At 53.9% G+C, this 17,286-nt stretch overlaps 1 protein-coding gene across 5 annotated transcripts in view; it reads right to left on the reverse strand.

Annotated features, from left to right (window-relative positions):
• Positions 1 to 137: 137 nt before the first annotated feature.
• The window catches only part of Nsd2 (nuclear receptor binding SET domain protein 2), a 77,561-nt gene continuing 60,412 nt past the window's right edge, over positions 138 to 17,286 (reverse strand). For 4 of the 5 annotated variants that reach the window (XM_046423552.2, XM_046423553.1, XM_046423549.2 and 1 more), the window contains 7 exons: positions 16,533 to 16,636; positions 15,148 to 15,417; positions 13,994 to 14,110; positions 6,023 to 6,164; positions 5,681 to 5,787; positions 4,457 to 4,661; positions 138 to 3,303 (listed from right to left, as the gene is read on the reverse strand). In XM_046423552.2, the coding sequence (XP_046279508.1) occupies positions 3,032 to 3,303; positions 4,457 to 4,661; positions 5,681 to 5,787; positions 6,023 to 6,164; positions 13,994 to 14,110; positions 15,148 to 15,417; positions 16,533 to 16,636 (1,217 nt within the window). In that variant the 3' untranslated portion in view covers positions 138 to 3,031. Of the gene's footprint in view, positions 3,304 to 4,456; positions 4,662 to 5,610; positions 5,788 to 6,022; positions 6,165 to 13,993; positions 14,111 to 15,147; positions 15,418 to 16,532; positions 16,637 to 17,286 lie in introns of those variants that run through there. The other variant, XR_009224847.1, reaches the window with a different exon arrangement.

Here is a 17,286-nt window from a genome sequence, read left to right on the forward strand (position 1 = left end):
GGTTCCAACCGCTTCCTCCCCTGCCAGGCAGAGGTGAATCGACTCCTGAGGTAGGAGCCTCCCTGGGCGGGACTGGGAACCCAGAGCAGCGGGAGATGGAAAGTCAACACAGTGCCACAGCAAATAAGTGAGGAGAGGGCCTTTGAAATTTTTTTAATACAAAAATACTCATACACAATTTTCCAAACACAACTTTCCACTTTAAATGCTATTTTTCCCCAACTGGCAATTCTCAGATCTATATTTCAGTATATTCCCCCCAAAATTTCAAGTTTTAAAGTCTAACTATCAAACCTGGTGATAGCACCCAGTGTTCCTAGAAGGAACCTGCACCTGCGTGAAGCTCAGACACCGACAGGCACACTTCACTGAGGGTTGGTTCATTCTGACGCGGCATCTCACGGCTCGACAGGCCACAGTGGCACCATGACGCCAACAGACAGCGCTCTACTCCACCAAGTCACCAGCTACACCTCTCACAGATGAAAACACTTGCAACTGACAACTGTTTGTGTACTTTAATTAAGACGACACGTTTCTTGAATCCTTGAAAATAAGGTGGTTCTAAAATACGGGCACATCATGGCTCAGGTGTCATGATAAAACATCTCAGAGGCCTCAAGAGCACCAACCTGTGTGCGCCCCAGGACCCAGGGAGGCCCGGGAGGCATCACTGGGGAAAGGAGGGCTGTCCCCAAGGATGGACAGCTGGATCCTCACTACTTTCATGCAAGACACACTTCCCCACAAGCCACACAATGGTGGGGCACCCCTGTCCTCACAGGCCAGTGCTGGCATGGGCAGGCACCAGATTTGCACATGTGAGCTGCCTATGCATGGGGGTGTGCACAGGGCAGGTCGAGGCTGACTCCTGATGCCAAGAATGCTGGGGCATCCGGCTGATTTCCATGTTGTACTTCACATTAACAAGAAAGAACTGAAGCTGATGTCTGGGAAGCCATCAAATCCTCAAAAGCAAATCCTCCCCCAGACTCAGAACGAACTTGGGCAGGTTGGAGCACCAGTCATGGCTGCATGCCTGGCCACTATCCCAAGGCCCTGTTTTACTCAGATTTATGAACTGATCTAATAGAGATTCTCAAAGTTAGTGTTATTTGCTCATTGTTTTTGAAAAGGGGAATCATTTAACATTTTTGCAGCATTTCCTTTAGGAAGCTTGAGTTTAATTTGGAGATATCAAAGTGACTTAAAAATCATAAAACTTTACTAACTGCCAATATAAAAATAAGTTAATCTGTTCCCCAAAGTGCATTGCAAAACCACTTCTCATGTTCGCTCGGCTGGTAGGAAGGTATCTTTTGGACAAGTGACAACACTGGTAGGCACCCATCTGAGGAGCCTGGGGCCTTGTGCTCCAAAGGCTGGGGCCGTGTGCATATGGGGATGCTACCTGGCCTGTCACCGAATAGCCTTCTGAATTCAAGGCATAAGGAGCAGAAAATCTGTGAACCAAATCCAGCATTTTCTGAGGACAGTTTGATTGGAGTTAGGCCCTAAGTAGAACCTCCCAAGGCCTAGCTGGTGGACCTGCTCATGTGGGAGCCACAGCCCATTGCAGAGCTGCTTGTTCTTTTGGTCCTTGATAAGGTTACTTTTGGGGACCGTGATTGGAGAAAAGCAAAGGGATGGCTGCGGGTCAGCAAACTTCCTCCCACTGGGCGGTGCTGGGCCAACAGGCCCATACACCTGGTGCCCGAGTGCAGCCAGTCCTGGGTCCACAGGGCAGGACAGCCGCAGGCAAGACCTCTGCAGAAAGCAGTACCTGCCACCCGTGCACGCCCCCTCCTGCAGGATGCCTGCAGGTTCCCCCTTTCTCATGGTGCTCCATGCTCCCCGGGACAAACAAGAGGCACCCCCAGGAAGGAAGGACCAGGTCTTCCAGAGACAACTTAGTACTCCTCAGCTCTCTCTGTGGGTCTTTCAATAATTAAGAGCCAATTTTATCTCCAGGCCTGACCACCGGAGACCATGTGCTGCTGCTTGTGGTGCCCTTGGAGAGCGTGCAAGAGGAGCGTGGCTAGTGAGCCCACAGAGTAAAGGGAAGGCTCACTCCAGCCACGGAGTCCTGCTGCAGCCCCATGCCCTCAGCAGTCTGGCACATGCCCTGAGTGCACTGCCTCTGAAAGAGAACTCAGGGTCGCATCAGTGAGCACACGTTTCATTTGGTGGTGGTTTGTGAAACAGGTTTAGCAAGAATACATTGAGAATAAAAGCCAGATTAAAAAAGAAAAAGAAAAATGAAAAAAAATATACAAAGTTTTCCCCTCAAATGTGGGTTAGAACCTAGTGTGTTCAGAAAGACCCAAAGGAGAAGTGGCCCACTATGAACACAGGCCACTCCTCGTGACCCGCACATCCACGGCAGGTATGTTACCAGCACTGGGTTCAAACCCACAGAGAGACGATGGCAGGAGAGCTTGCAACACACCACCACTTCCACGCTCCAGGGGGCCAGCCTGTCACCAGGATGGGAAGGAAGGAAGCATTCCAAGGAAAAATTCACATTAGTACAAAAAAAAAAAAAGCTGTTTCCAAAGAGCAAAATGATCAGAACCATGGTCTGTGGGAACCAGGGCCTGAGTCCCGTCTCCTGAGTGGTGGCAGCACTGTGCAGAAGCCGAGCGGCGTGGGGCGGAGCAGGGACCCTGCAGAAAACACTACTCTACACGCTTCTGGTGAGATAAAGACATTTCACACACCCATTAATCTTCAATAGCAACTTCAGCCTAACAGAGCCTGGGAGGGAGCATGGACGTCCGCAGGGCCTCAGTGGCCTGGCGCTCTGGGCCAGGCTGGCTTGTCCGACTGTCCAGCTCATGGCTGGGAGGTTGTCAGTGCAGACAGCACAGCTGCGGGTGGCTCAGTGGGGAGGCGCTCCCTCCCTAGGAGGCCTGGACGTCTGTCGCGGAGGCTGCCAGCTGGGTCCCAGGGCGCTGCCATGCTTGCCCTCCCTGCAGGCAGGGTGGCTGCCCCACGCCACCCCTGGATTAGACCATGCCGCCACCTGGCGCTATTTGCCTTCCGTGACCCTCCGCCAACACCTCCTTTTCCTCCTCTTCCCCTTGGACTTGGTGGGCTCTGGAAAGTGTTTCTCAGTCTCAGCACTCCTGCCCGACTCTGCCCCCAAGTCATGCTCACAGCAGTAGGGCCGCCCATCCGGGGTGGAGCGGAAGGCTGTCCCGTCCTGGTGCTCCTTACAGAAAGAATTGGGGCAGAAGTGGCAGAACGAGGTAGAAGGCTTGCCACACACGTCACAGTGATGCCAGGGGCACTCCCACTTCCCTGCAACAAAGCACAGCGTCAGCAACAGGAGGGACAGCCGCAACCAGGTCTTCAGGGCTCACGTGCGTGGGTCTGAGCCCAGAGGCTCAAGCATGTGCTCCACCACTGAGCCACCTTACTTTTCTTACAAGAGAAATAAGTTGCCCGTGATGGCCTCAAACTCGCAATCAATTGGGAGCTCCCGCCTCCGCCTCTCAAGTAGTGGGGATCACAGGTGTGTACCATTCAAATCCAGGCTGAAAGGATTTCTAAAGCTGTCCAGTCAAGGGGCTGGGGCTCAGTGGGAGAAGCACTTGTCTCACATGTGTGAGGCACTGGGTTGTATTCTCAGCACCACATATAAGTAAACGAATAAAACAAAGGTCCACCAAAAACTTAAAATATTAAAAACAAAACTGTCCAGTCAAATGCATGCAAGTTAGCACAGGACACTGTTTTTGTCCAACTGACAAAGAAAGGCTGCTACTACGCGTACCAGGGCCTGGAGCATGGGGGCCACGCGTGGACCAGGAGGCGGCTCCCTGCGGTGAGCCCTGCCTGGTCTCCCACCCTGCGCCCTCCCTGCTCTGCAGCTGCCTGTTCAAAGAGCATCTTCTGCCCGGACACTGGCCTTTCTGGCATTAAACTGAAAAGGACTTTAGGTTAAGGGTAGCTATCACATCCACTGCAAATATTTCTCTCTATCTTTGTCCCTCAGGTACAAGAGGGTCTCTTAATCTCTTCTGAAACACAGCAGTTTCACCCTGATGCTGGCACTTGCTCTGAAATAGCAGGGGTCGCAGGAGACAGGCCCACTTCATCTTCCTCCAAATGACCATGTGGTCCATGCACTCCCAGCAGCTCCTCCTGATGCACCAGGTCACTGGGGAGTGTCCCCGCACATCCTGGCAGGGACTAAGGTGTGGTGCAGCCAGGCCAAGGATGCCATACAACTCAGGAGGCCAGAGGAGCTGAGGCTGCTGCAGTGGACTCTTGGCACACACGAGGGAGGGCACCACTCCCAGTTGGGCTCCAGGACTTCCCTGTGGGGCTCTGGCAGGACCTCTGGACCGAGACAGTCACCACCCAAATGACCAACCAATTACTGGACAGACAAGGTCCATTCAGCAGAGAAGAGGTCCAGTGAGAGCAGCATCCCTGGATGGGCACCTACCGAAGGGCCGCTTGCCCAGGCCCAAGCAGCCCAGGTGATAGGCCTTGGTGCACAGCTTGCGGTCACACAGCACCAGTTGGCCACCGTCACCACAGCGGAAGCACTCGTCCTCAGACCGCCTCTTTCCTTCCCCCTTGGCTCTGCGCCGCCTCGTTTTCTTCTTGGTCTTCTTGCCCTTTTCCTCTGCTGAAAGGGATGCTGAGGTCTAGAGTCAGAAAGGAGTACAGTTCACTTAGAAGAGCCACATGCCTGGGGCAGAGCGCTTGCCCCAGGCCCATCCCCAGCACCCAGGAAGAGAGAAACCAGAGGACTGCGCAGACTCCAACAGGAAGTAGTGAATCAAAGAGCCCCCGAGGGGCGGGGCCGGGGGCAGTCCAGGAACTCTGAAGACAATCAGGTCTCCTGCAGAGGGGGCGGCCCACACCCAGACAGCTCCCCCACCCGCAGGCCCCTCTGGCCCATCGCCAAGAGCTCGGCCAAGAATAAGCCCAGTGCTGTTGGCAGCCTCCAGGAATGACATGCAGCCCTGGCTGGACTGGCTGATGGGGCACAGGGCCCCAGGCTCGCCTGCGGGAGAAGAGGGAGAACCCAGAGCCCAGGCTGCCCCTGTGAAGGGAATGGGTGAGGGCAGCAGCAATCCAAAAGCTGGGCTCAGGCCAGGTTCTGCACAGTTGGGAAGAAGTGACTGCCCCAACCGGTGTCCTGCAGCCTCTTTCTGCAGCCTCAGAAAGTGGCCTTGCTGGAAGCAGGGTTGCTGCAGATGTAGCTGGGGTGAGGTCCCACTGGAGCGGGGCCCTACGTGGAGCACGGCTGGTGACAAAGTGATGGGCCAGGCCAGGCCCTGGGTTCTGTGCCCAGCACAATAAAGGCGGGAGGTCTGGACACAGCCACACCTGGGGGAGGAGGCCGAGGCGGAGGCTGAGGCCGGCTGATTCCTGTGCAGGCCAAGGAGGGCTGCGGCCACCACCAGGAGCTGGCAAGGCCCGAGACAGCCCTTCCCACGGACCTCTGAGGTGCTGTGGCCCTGCCCATGCCCTGTACCCAGCCATCTGGCCGTCATCACCAGTGGGGTGTTTGGCTGCAACAGCCACAGCACAAGCCTCAGCCCACAGCACAAGCCCCTTCAAAGAGAATGCTGTCCCCTGAAGGCATACCTGTGACGGTAAGGCCACCAGCAGCTAAGAAGTACCTGGGCTTCATGGAAGGAAGTCACAAAGACCTCACCTTTGGTCTGTCCCCAAGGAATCCACTGCAATTGGAGGCTCCACACCGACAGACCGTTTTCTCGTTGCCGAGACAGTCGAGGTTGTAATTAAAAGTCAGTTCTGTCCCTGTGAGGAGAGAAGACGCAGCACACTGCAGAGTGCCCCGCCCCGGCAGTGCAAGGGGCCACAGCCAGTCTGCAGGGTTTCCGGCCGTTCTCACATCTACACTGCACCACTGAGGTCTACGAAACAGAGGATCAAAACAAGGCTTCAGCTCACCACCTCCCACCCCCGCCACAGCCTGTGCCCAGCCACCACTTCTGCCTGCACAACCAGGAGTGCCCACGCTGTCCCCAAGTACCCGCAGGGATGTCGCACACAGCAAACAGGCCCACTCGCGTGTCACCATTCACGGTCCACTTGAGGGTCTCACAGTTGGGCTGGCAGCTGTGGTTCATAAATCGAGAATAGTTTCCTTTGGGGCCAGCATCAATTATACGATCCTACAGGGTTAAAAAAAAAAAACAAGCTGAGCGGATGGCTCCACTCTGAGCAACTGCTACCTTCTTAACGGGAACTTTCGCGGTCCTAAGTGAGGCTGGACTAGCGTCAGTTGTGCTGGCAGCTGTGGTGTCCTGCGTCTGTGGGACACCCCAAACCAGTCCTGATTCTCTCGCTCACAGAGGGTGGGTTGGAACGACTCAGAGGAGTGTGCCCAGCCCACGCCTGCACCACCTTGCACAAGGACATGCACAAGGACATGCACAAGGCTGCAGGGGCATGAGCGTCACTGCCAGGCAGCAGCCAGACTGCCCAACCAAGCACAGGCCAAACACAAAGCCAGGCCGACTGCGCAGATAAAGAGGCGTCTGTTGAGGCAGCAGGCCAGGGACTGACGGCATCCACAAGAGCCGTACGCTGGCTAGTGAGGGAGGGACAGCATGGATGGCTTTGAGAAAGCACTCTCACAGAAGCCCTGGAAATCAGAAATACAAGCGCACTGTGGCCCTGGGAATTGTCTCACTGAAACCCAGGCTCCCGTGGCAAGAGGGAAATGGCATCTACCTGTAGTGGCCCACTCTGGAGAGACACCTCTGCCCAAAAGCAGGGAGGACGGACAGCCGCTCAGGCTCCAGCTGCATACAGTGGCAACAGCTAGACCAACTACACAATTGGTGGGTCCCTGCTCTGTGAGAGGTACCTAAGAGGCACAATTCTGAGCTGGTGCAAATGGGGATGAGTAGGTGTCCACAGATGCCCACTGACCCACGTCAAGGGCCCAAGAGCTCGGTGCAGAGGAGGCACAGCCCTGGGTGCCTCTCCAGGGGACCCTGTTGGTCTCTCACCCCTAACAATCTAGCCACACTGGTTGTTCCTTTGCAAACAGAAAGCTAGGCACAGAGGTGCACACCTGCAATCCCAGTGACTCAGGAGGCTGAGGCAGGAGGATTTCAAGTTCCAGGCCAGCCTCAGCAACTTAGTGAGACCCTAAGCAACTTAGCAAGACCTGTCTCAAAAACAATAGAAATAAGATCAGAACATAGATGCTCACTATACTAGATGTAACAACCTTGTACAGCAAAACTCTAGCCTGAGTTTCTGGGTCCTTCCCACAGCTGCAAGGTGTTCAGGACGTTCCTTGACAGGCAGGCATGGAGCCATCCGCCCGCCCACGGTGAACTATTAGGCTCTCTACTGTGCTGATGCTGAGGTCCCTGGGGCTCACCTACCACCCAGGCTTGGTGCACTCAGGCTCCCCCACCACGCTCTGGACGGCGAAGGGCCTCAGGCAGAGGGCAGAACCTGGCCATGCACATCACAGCTCAGTGCGGGGCTCAGCACTGTCTCCTCCTTCCCACCTGTGCACGGCCTGCTTTACTTATCTGAAGACGCTGTCCATTCAAAACGTCAGACCTTTCGCAGTGAGTATCATGACCCTCATCACAGGGCACCTCTCCACAAAATTCTCAGATCTCAGCCAGGCCCCCTGGCTGCACTCGTGCAGGCTTTGCCCAGCACCCTGACCCAGCTTTCCCTGCCCCTCAGTGCATCTGAGACATACAGGTGCCGTGTGAGGAGGCACCTGCACTTGCTGAGTGGACAGCCCTGGGCCAGGGCCTGGTCTCCCACAGCCAGCTGTCATGCAGTGGAGAGCTCCAAGACCCCCCAGGACATGCCCAGCCTTCAGCTGCAAGGCAAAGGTCCAAGGCCGACTTCCATGTGGACTCAGAGTTACCTTCTTAACGGGAACTCTCGCGGTCCTAAGTGAGGCTGGACTAGCGTCAGTTGTGCTGGCAGCTGTGGTGTCCTGCGTCTGTGGGACACCTCAAACCAATCCTGATTCTCTCACTCACAGAGGGTGGGTTGGAACGACTTGGAGAAGTGAGCCCAGCAAGCACGGGGCAAAGGAAAGCCATCACCAAGGTCATGAAGTGCCCACAGTGGAGACCCTGTGAGCCTGCGTGCTGATCACGCCGTCCTGCCTGGCCCACAGTGAGACCCCGAGGCTGCTTCCACACACACCACTCCCGTGGCTCTGCTTGGCTTCCCCACACTGCCTATGCTGCCCTCCCCCATCAGCATCCTCAGTCCACCACAAGGTCAGGGACAGTGCCCACCCACCCGCTCCCCGCTCTACACCTCTCTCGTCAGCAGCACTCCCCCAAAGCACCCCCTCCACTCTAAAGCATGCTTGGAGCTTCAGGACAGCAGGACCCCCCATGGAGACGCAGCCCAAGACCCCCCCTCCCGACTCTGAAGCCCACATGAGCGGGGGCGTCTTCCTGCACAGCCTGCCTCTGGAGGAGGTGAGCACATGACCAGGGCAGTCATGGCCCCACATGTAGACATACTGGACAGAGGGATGGGTCAGAGTGGGAGAGCCTAAGAGTTCAGCACACTGCACAGAATGGCTGGCAATGACCCACATGGGTCATTTCTGGAATTTTCTTGGACTGTTTTCAGTTACCTCACTGCAGGAAGCAAGACGACACTAGGGATCGGGGCACTGCTGTCCTTGACCGGGAAGCCCTGATCCAGTGAGGGCAGCACCTCGAGACCTGTGTGCCTGGTCTCTCCACGTCAGGACTCACTGGACAACAGTAAATCCACCAGCTATGTCAGTTCATCAGCTTCGATTTCCCAAGTGCCACCAACTCTGCTTGGAAGTTGTGACCGTGGCAACTGCAAGCTCTTTATTCCACTTCAGTCTCAATCATAAAACTCCATACTCCCAAACCACACAGCACATGCTGTACAATGACACACAGGCCACACGAAGGCCACGAGCCAGGGAGGCTGCAGGATTTAAAGAGGCAGCACCAAGGGCAGAGGCCCAGAGTCCGGGGTGGGGTTTTGAGCAGTCGCAGCTCTTGAGAAAGGGTCTAGACAGCACTTTCCTAGGACCTGATGAGCGACTCCAAGGAGTCAGAACCTCTCCCCTGGAGTCCCTGGTGCTACAGGTGGGGGCTGCCAGTATAAGGAGCCCTGCCAGAGTTGCCCTCCTTTTATGGGTCCTGGAAGAGCTGGAGGCCCATCCACTGGTCTGGGGTCTCCCTCATGTTCAAAGACCTGACTTCTTTGGTGTTAAGGTATCTGCAGTCTGTGTCCTAAGACCAGGAGCTCTGTGGCTGGTGCCATACCTCTGCAAACAAGATGCCACCAGCCGCTCCGGCAGAAAAGCCTGGACAGAGCCAGTCAGAGCAGGAGAGCCCACTCACACCAGTCCTGCTGCTGCAACTGCCCCTTGTCCTCCTGGGTACTGGGTACTCACCCTTCAGTGGCTGCTTCAGGAAGGGTTCAGCCTGCACTGTTTCTGACATTCAACCTACTTCTCTGCAGATGTGATGCTAAAGTTGCACCAGGCTGAACTGCGTCCAGGCAGTAGGTGCTGTGTCCCATCCCTGAACACCGAGGCGGTTTCGAGAAGCTTCTGCAAGGTCTCACTCTGTGAGTTTCATAAGCCGCTGAATTTCACATCTAACTACCAAAGGGGTCTCTGTTCAACCCTGCGATTAAGCTCTCCATGTTGACAGTGCTGGACTGACTTCCCTGGAACACCAGACTCCACTTCTCAAGTCCAACTCTCCTCTCTTCCTTTATTACTTGGTCTAAGTCCTGTTTGTGGCCAGCTGTGTGTCTGAAGTGAGGAGGTCAGCAAGCCACCAAATGCCAGGCAAGAGCTGTCCGAGTGCTCGGGGCCTCGGGCTGCCCACACCGAGCCCGTCTGTGGTGCCTGCCACATGTTCAGTTTCCGTCTCCAGTTGGGGCATCCTGCAGGCTTTTCTGCTCCCCCACTTTCCTGTCGGTGCACTACAGTTATACCTAACGGTGGACCTGTCACTACAGACTGGTACATGCACAGAGTGCAACAGTACCATCTGGCCAAGGACCTGCAGGTTTTTCTTGTTTTGTTTTGTTTTTTACCATGCTCAATTCCTGGTAAGTTTCATCAGGAAAATGATGTATGTTCCAGACTCCTGAAACCCTCTCCTCACACCACCCCTCCACTCCATCTATAGACTTCTCTACTTTTTGTTGTTGTTGTTGTTGTTTTTGTTAGGGCACTAAACCACTGAGTCACATCCCCAGCCATGAGAGTGAGAGTGTGTGTGTGTGTATGTGTGTGTGTGTGTGTGTGTGTGTGTGTGTGTGTGAGAGAGAGAGAGACAGAGAGACAGAGAGACAGAGTAAGAAGTGTGTCCATAAAAAGGGTTATGGGCACGCAGCCCCTTTTATTTTTTAAGACAGAGTCACTAAGTTGCTAAGGCTGATGTCAGACTTGCAACCCTCCTGCCGTGCCTCTGAGTTGCTGGGACTACGGAGTGCACACCACACTTGGCTCTAGAGACAGTTTTAAGCAGTCATTCTAAAGGCCTTGTCTAGGGGCTGGACTTGTGACTCAGTGGCAGAGTGCTTGCCTCGCACATGTGAGACACTAGGTTCGATCCTCAGCACCACATAAAAAATGAATCAACAAAATAGATACTGCATCTGTCTATAACTAAAAAATATTAAAAAAAAAAAAAAAAGACCTTGTCTAGAGATCCGTCAATGGGTTTTTTTTTTTTTTTTTAAGAGAGTTCCCATTGGTTTATTTTTTTCCTTGAAACGGGCCATACTTCCCTGGTTCTCTGCAGGCCTTGTGATTTCCTAAAGTGCACATCCCAGTCTTCATTACATGGCAACTCTGGAAATCAGACTCTCCTTGTTCCCCTAGGTGGCTGTTTGTTGTCAGTTAGTGTGTTGTGCGCTGTGTCTGTGTCAAGGGTGGGCCTGGGTCTCCCAGGTCATTGTTGAGCCTGCACCTATCCCTGGGAGGATGCGTGAACTCTCTGTGCTGCTAGTTCTGAATGTCCTGGTCTCTGATATCTGACTCCCTGAAGGGAAAAGAGAAGAGGAAGGCGGGGAGGGCAGCAGGAGGAGGGCTGAGCAGAAGAGCAAGGGCAGGAGGCGCCACCCTCTCCTCTTCGAGGTGTCCAGGACAGGGTCCTTGCTGCCAAACAGGCCTCCTGAATCAGTCAGATGCAGCCATGATGTGAGACACACTGTGAATGACCAGGCTGTTGCGTTTCCTCTGAAAACCAGGCAGAAGTGGACACGAGCCCTGCCAACACGTGTGCAGAGGGTGTGACCGTGAGCAGGACCTTAGGAGTTGCCTGGTGAGGTCCTTCAGCCTGAGAAGGGAGGCGGGCCAGGCAGTCCCTGGCACATACTAACAGCCCTGCCCTAGGCTGCGGGGACCACCCAAGAGCATTCCCATCTCCTCCCCCTGCTGGTGATGCCCCTGAAGAGCTGGCTGCAGGTCACCTCAGAAATTGCTCACTTAGAGCAGCAACTGTACAAATTCTGACGGCACCCTTTAAGGGAGTTTGAGTGTTAGTATTTGTTTGTTCTGTTTTAGTTTTGGGTAGTTGTGGATGGACAGTATGCCTTTGTTTATTTCGATGTGTTGCTGAGGATCCAACCCAGTGCCTCCCACATGCCAAGCAAGCCCTCTGCCACTGATCTACAGCCACAGCCCGAGCGTCAGTTTTAATAGATATCTCCCAAGCAACATGAGTCATTAAGGCTGCTCTAGGGATACATGCAGCTGCCGCCACAGGCTGGAGCTGGGCACTAGAAAGCTGGTACTCTGCTGAGACCTGATACTGACACAGAATTCACACCATTTACCACCCAGGCCCTTCCCTGAAAGCTGCAGGCCCTCGAGAGTCCACAGTGGCCACACCAGGCAGCTCCTCGATGAAGATCCTGCTCACAGTCACACCCTCTACACACGTGTTGGCAGGGCTTGTGTCCACTTCCACCTGGTTTTCAGAGGAAACGCACCAGCCTGGTCATTCAGAGCATATCTCACATCATGGCTGCATCTTTGCTCCAGCCCATTCTTCCAGGTCAAGTCCACCATGAATGATTTCAGTTCTTCTCCATGTGTGACTTGGCCTTTCCTACTACACTCTTGTCACTGAAATTCAGACTCTGAAATTTAGTAAGGCACAGGCCTACAGTTTTAATTTCTTAATTTCTTTTTTTATATTTATTTTTTCAGTTGTAGGTGGACACAATATCTTTTTTTTTATTTTTATGTGGTGCTGAGAATCGAACCCAATGCCTCACGCATGCTAGGCGAGCGCACTACCACTTGAGCCACTTGTAGCCACATCCCCAGCCCTACAGTTTTAATTCCTAACAAAATAATCTTCCCCCAAAACATACCAAATAAAAGGCTATCTGCTGCCTTTTGGGACAAATTTATTGAACCCTTTCTTAGCACTGTGGCCACCAGGCCTCTGAGCAGGCCCTTGTCGCTGGTCCCAGGGGAGGTCTCAACAAGTGCTGAGAACCTGGAGGAGGAAGGGCTACCCGCCTCTCCAGTCCCAGGACCCACAGATTTTTCAACCAATTATTTTGTTTTAAAAATTTCAACCCTACATAAAAAAGAAATAGCACAGTGCCCCTGTGCACCTACTCTCACACGCAGTACGACATTTTACTCTGCTTGCTTTCTCTCAACTCTTGCACGTGTGCACGGACATAAATACGTGTGCATCTATGGACTGACACAATTTTCTTGCTTGCTTTTTTTTGGTTGGGGGAGGTAGGGAGCAGTACTGGGAATTGAACCCAGGGTGCTCTACCACTGAGCTATAACCCCCCCCAGCTGTTTTTATTTTTTTCTTGGTACCAGAGATTGAACTGAGGGGCACTCAATATGTGAGTCACACCCCCAGCCCTACTTTGTATTTTACTTAGAAACAGGGTCTGAGTTGCTTAGCACCTCACCATTGCTAAGGCTGGCTTTGAACTCACGATCCTCCTGCCTCAGCCTCCAGAGCTGCTGGGATTACAGGCCTGCACCATTGTGCCTGGCAGCCCTTTTTATTTTTGAGTTCTGACTAGGTTGTCCAGGATGACCTTGAAGTTGGGATCCTCCTGCCTCAGCCTCCTGAGCATCTGGGTAACAGGTGTGTGCACCACAACCAGCTGCACACCCATTTTCTCCCTGGTTCCTTGAAGGTGTATGTGGCCACCACCCAGTGCATCTGACACACACACGCGCACTCCAGGCACCATTGCAGGCTCGCTCCCTTGCTGGGCCTTGGCACCTCCTGCACCTGAGATGTAACATCAAGAACAGTTTCCTGAGCTGGGGACATGGTTCAGTAGGTAGAGTGCTTGCCTTGCGGGCACAAGGCCCTGGGTTCAATCCCCAGAACCACCCCCCTACACACACACACACACACACAAAAAGAAAACAATTTCCTGCCCAAACAGACTCCCTGACTGTTTTCAAAATGTCATTTATAGCTCCCAACATAGGCCCCCCGCCCGCCCCACCACTCAAACCCCTGCCTGCTTAAAGCTGTGATCACGAAGCACACACCTGCTCTGGGTATCCCTTTAGTCTCTTTTAACCCAGAGTCTTCTGTCCTTGGCGACACTGGCCGTGTTGAAGGCCTAGGGCCATGACCTGTGGCACATGACGTGGAGCCTAGGACTCACCTACTGCCTTTCCCAGGGCTGCCCAAAGGGCCCCATGAACCATCCTCATGTCCATAGTGGCCTCCTTTTTCCAGGTATCACCACATCTCTGACTTCTATGAATTATTCAGAAATTTTTGCCTCTGATCATTCTCTATCTGGTTTTTAAGGACTACTATTAACCTAGTCTTTTAAAAACAGCCACACTTTTCTAAGGCTATGGGTTTACTGGCAACAAGAGGCACAAACTCTGTGAACCTTCCTCTCCCAGCACACAGGCAGTGAGGAGCAGAGCTGGGCAGGCCCAGCCCTGGGCAAGCCCTCCACCTGGCAGCGGGGGCCCGGTCACCTTGTCTATGGTGAGCATGTAGAAGTGGGTGATGTCGTTCTCCTGTGCCTGCTTGATCCTCGCCATGCACTCCTCCTCGTCAATCAGCTCGCCAACATACTCATTAACGAATTCTCCCTGGAAATCAGAAAGATGTGGTGAGGAGGAGCCTCTGAGCCCATCCCGTGTCAGGCTCAACACATTATGTCACCATCAGTGGACATGAAGCCATAGGCGTGGTGGCTCTTGGATGGCCTCACAGAGTGCTTATCAGTTCAGATAAGTCCAAGTGACCTCACACTTATCTTATGAATAAAGACTGTCAATGACCAACTTATTCAAGTGTTTCTGAGGCAGCAGCGTTCCGAACCTCCTTCCTTGGTGTCTTTCTTCTGAGGAGCACCTCTGTTAGGCCAGTGTCCATCTACGTCACTGTCACATGCAGATTCCCACAAAAGGAAAAATGGCTCAACTTGCCAGGCTCCTCAACAAGTGAGGCAGGAGAAGGAGCGAAGTTGCAGGAGGTACTGGGCGTGAACCTGGGGTCTGGAATCTCCTGCCTGGGCCATGCTAAAGCAGGCCAGGGCCAGGCAGCAGCAAGACAAGCAGCCCATCTGCCCTTCCACATCATGGATACACTTGGTCCTTCAGCCTGAGAAGGGAGGCGGGCCAGGCAGTCCCTGGCACATACTAACAGCCCTGCCCTAGGCTGCGGGGACCACCCAAGAGCATTCCCATCTCCTCCCCCTGCTGGTGATGCCCCTGAAGAGCTGGCTGTAGGTCACCTCAGAAATTGCTCACTTAGAGCAGCAACTGTACAAATTCTGGCAGCACCCTTTAAGGGAGTTTGAGTGTTAGTATTTGTTTGTTCTGTTTTGGTTTTGGGTAGTTGTGGATGGACAGTATGCCTTTGTTTATTTCGATGTGTTGCTGAGGATCTAACCCAGTGCCTCCCACATGCCAGGCAAGCCCTCTGCCACTGATCTACAGCCACAGCCTGAGCGTCAGTTTCGACAGGTATCTTCCAAGCAACATTTTTCAAAATTCACTAATAACTTAAAAAAAATTTTTTTAACATCATTCATTCTCACATGAGTGCCAACATACAATAAGCAAATCTACGTAATCAGTGAACCCTGATTCCTGGGAAGCAGGGAGAAGGGCCCAACACACACCTTCCTGATGTCCCTCTTGGCCACCAGGCCCCAGCCCTTGCCATCGGTCCTGATGATCTTGGTCTCGGGGTACTGGCGCTTGGTGAAGCACTGGTTCTGGCAGTGCTCGCCCGCGGGACACACCTGCGGGTGGCACTCGAACATCAGCATCCTGTTCAGACACTCAGAGTCAAAGCCACAGGGGTTCTCGTCTGTGGGCTTGCAGTTGCACTTTGGGATTTCGGAAATATCGGCTGTATAAATCTGGACCTTCCCATAAGGCTTATTCACCTGCAGGATAAAGTGATGTGTCTTGGCCCCATGTACACAGAGCCTCGAGCCCTGCACCCAGGCCGGTGCCTCCGGACAGGACATGCTCCTTCAGTCCTCACCCAGACCCCTCCCATTTCCATCCTAGTGGCTGTGGTCTCTGGTTATGCAGTCAGCTGTGGTCTTAGGAAGACTGCTCAGCAGAGGTCCTCCCAGTGCTTGGCAAGAGCCCTCGATGGCAGCCTCCCTCCTCTATGCCCATCTGATTCCAACCCGCCCTCAGCCAAGCACCACAGTAGCCAGGCAGAGGGCACCCAGCAAATGTCGGCAGGAGGGCATGGTCTCTGCCCCAGCCTGAGTCTACCCCTGATGAAGAAGGTGCCCAAACAGTAAAGGCCCAGAGAGATGACAAGAACTGGGGCAGGAATCAGTGGCTCCAGCTCAATGCAGTGGTTAAGAGGCACCCCTGCTGTTGCTGCAGGCGGCAAAGGACAACGATGCCATCAACCTGGAAATGTGCCCAGAATCTGGTTCTGTTTCTGGAAACATCCCAAATGCAGCACTGAGTACAGATGAGTACAGAGAATACTTCTTTACACAGACCCAGATTTTAGAAGCAAAGACAGAACACTTGAGTCAGCTATGAGGTGGCATCACCCTTGTGTCCAGGTGGGCCTGGCACTGAGGAAGGGCAAGTCTCCACACCCACATGCAGCCTCTTGCAGGCATCTGCTCGGCACAGCCAGGCCCGTCCTCTATCTCTCTCTCTTCAAGCGGGGGCCCGGCCAACAGGTGCTGAGCACCGGCCAGACAGGCACCTCTCACCTGTGCTGCATTGGTGGCAGCGTGGCCCAGCTGGAAGGGCCACCCACTGTGGCCCGCCTCAGGGCTGGCATTCCACCTCTCCTCTGTTTATGGGCTGAGCCTAAGCAGCCTCCTGGACCTCCCCACACACATCCTGGGCAAACAGGGCCTGTGCTCAGTAGAAACTAAGTCTCTCTGTCTACGGCTCTGGGCAGCCAGACACAGCTCACAGCAGCCCTCTCACCAGCTGCAGCCCGGGTGTGACGATGTGCAGCCTCAGAGCCTACCCTGAGCTGCTTGGACAATGTGGTGCACGCAGCCCTGGCACGCACCTTGATGTGCTTATATGGTGGGGGCTTGCGCTCGCTTTCCTGCGTTTCTCGGGCTTCCCGCTGAAGTTTGATTTCACGAAAACGAGCTTCAGCTTCTTGCAATGCTAAAGAGTCAATAAAATACGAAAAAGATCTCTTAGTAGGTAAATACTTCTACCTTCAAGCTCTACATTTTAATGGCTTACTCTAAACTCTCACTGGTGAATTCAGTTTCTGGTTTCCATGAATCTAAAGATTACAGAAAGCTCTGAAAGGGGAGGTTTATAAGACATGGCCAAAAATGCAAAAGAGCAGCGCACTCCTGTGATCCTAGCAGCTTAGGAGGTTGAGGCAGGAGGATCTCAAGTTCAAAGCCAGCCTCAGAAACCAAGCAATATCCTGTCTTAAAAAACTAAATAAACAAGGCTGGGGATGGGGCTCAGAAGTTAAGTACCCCTGGTTCAGTCAATCCACGGTACCAGAAACAAACGAGTGCAGAAGACACTGCAAGACCATCCGTGACCAGAGGGGAGGGCAGGGCAGGGCAGGGCAGGGCAGGGCAGCCTTGAACAGCGCCAGGAGGCCCAGCGGGAGGCTCTGCCAGCTCCCCACCCTGCACTAAGGTCTGAGGACAAAGCACACCAGCCATGGGGCTCTGGGCCTACTGTCCTGAGACAGCAAACAAAAACACCTCTGCTCCTCTCAAATAAGAGGGCTCCGAGTGGAGAGCGGCCCCGGCTGGCGCATAGACGGCACGGCGCCGGCTCCCAAGGCT

This window comes from Marmota monax, unplaced genomic scaffold (assembly GCF_021218885.2).
Source record: "Marmota monax isolate L192 unplaced genomic scaffold, Marmota_monax_Labrador192_F-V1.1 WCK01_AAM20220418_F8-fsc00009, whole genome shotgun sequence".
Lineage (NCBI taxonomy): Eukaryota > Metazoa > Chordata > Mammalia > Rodentia > Sciuridae > Marmota > Marmota monax.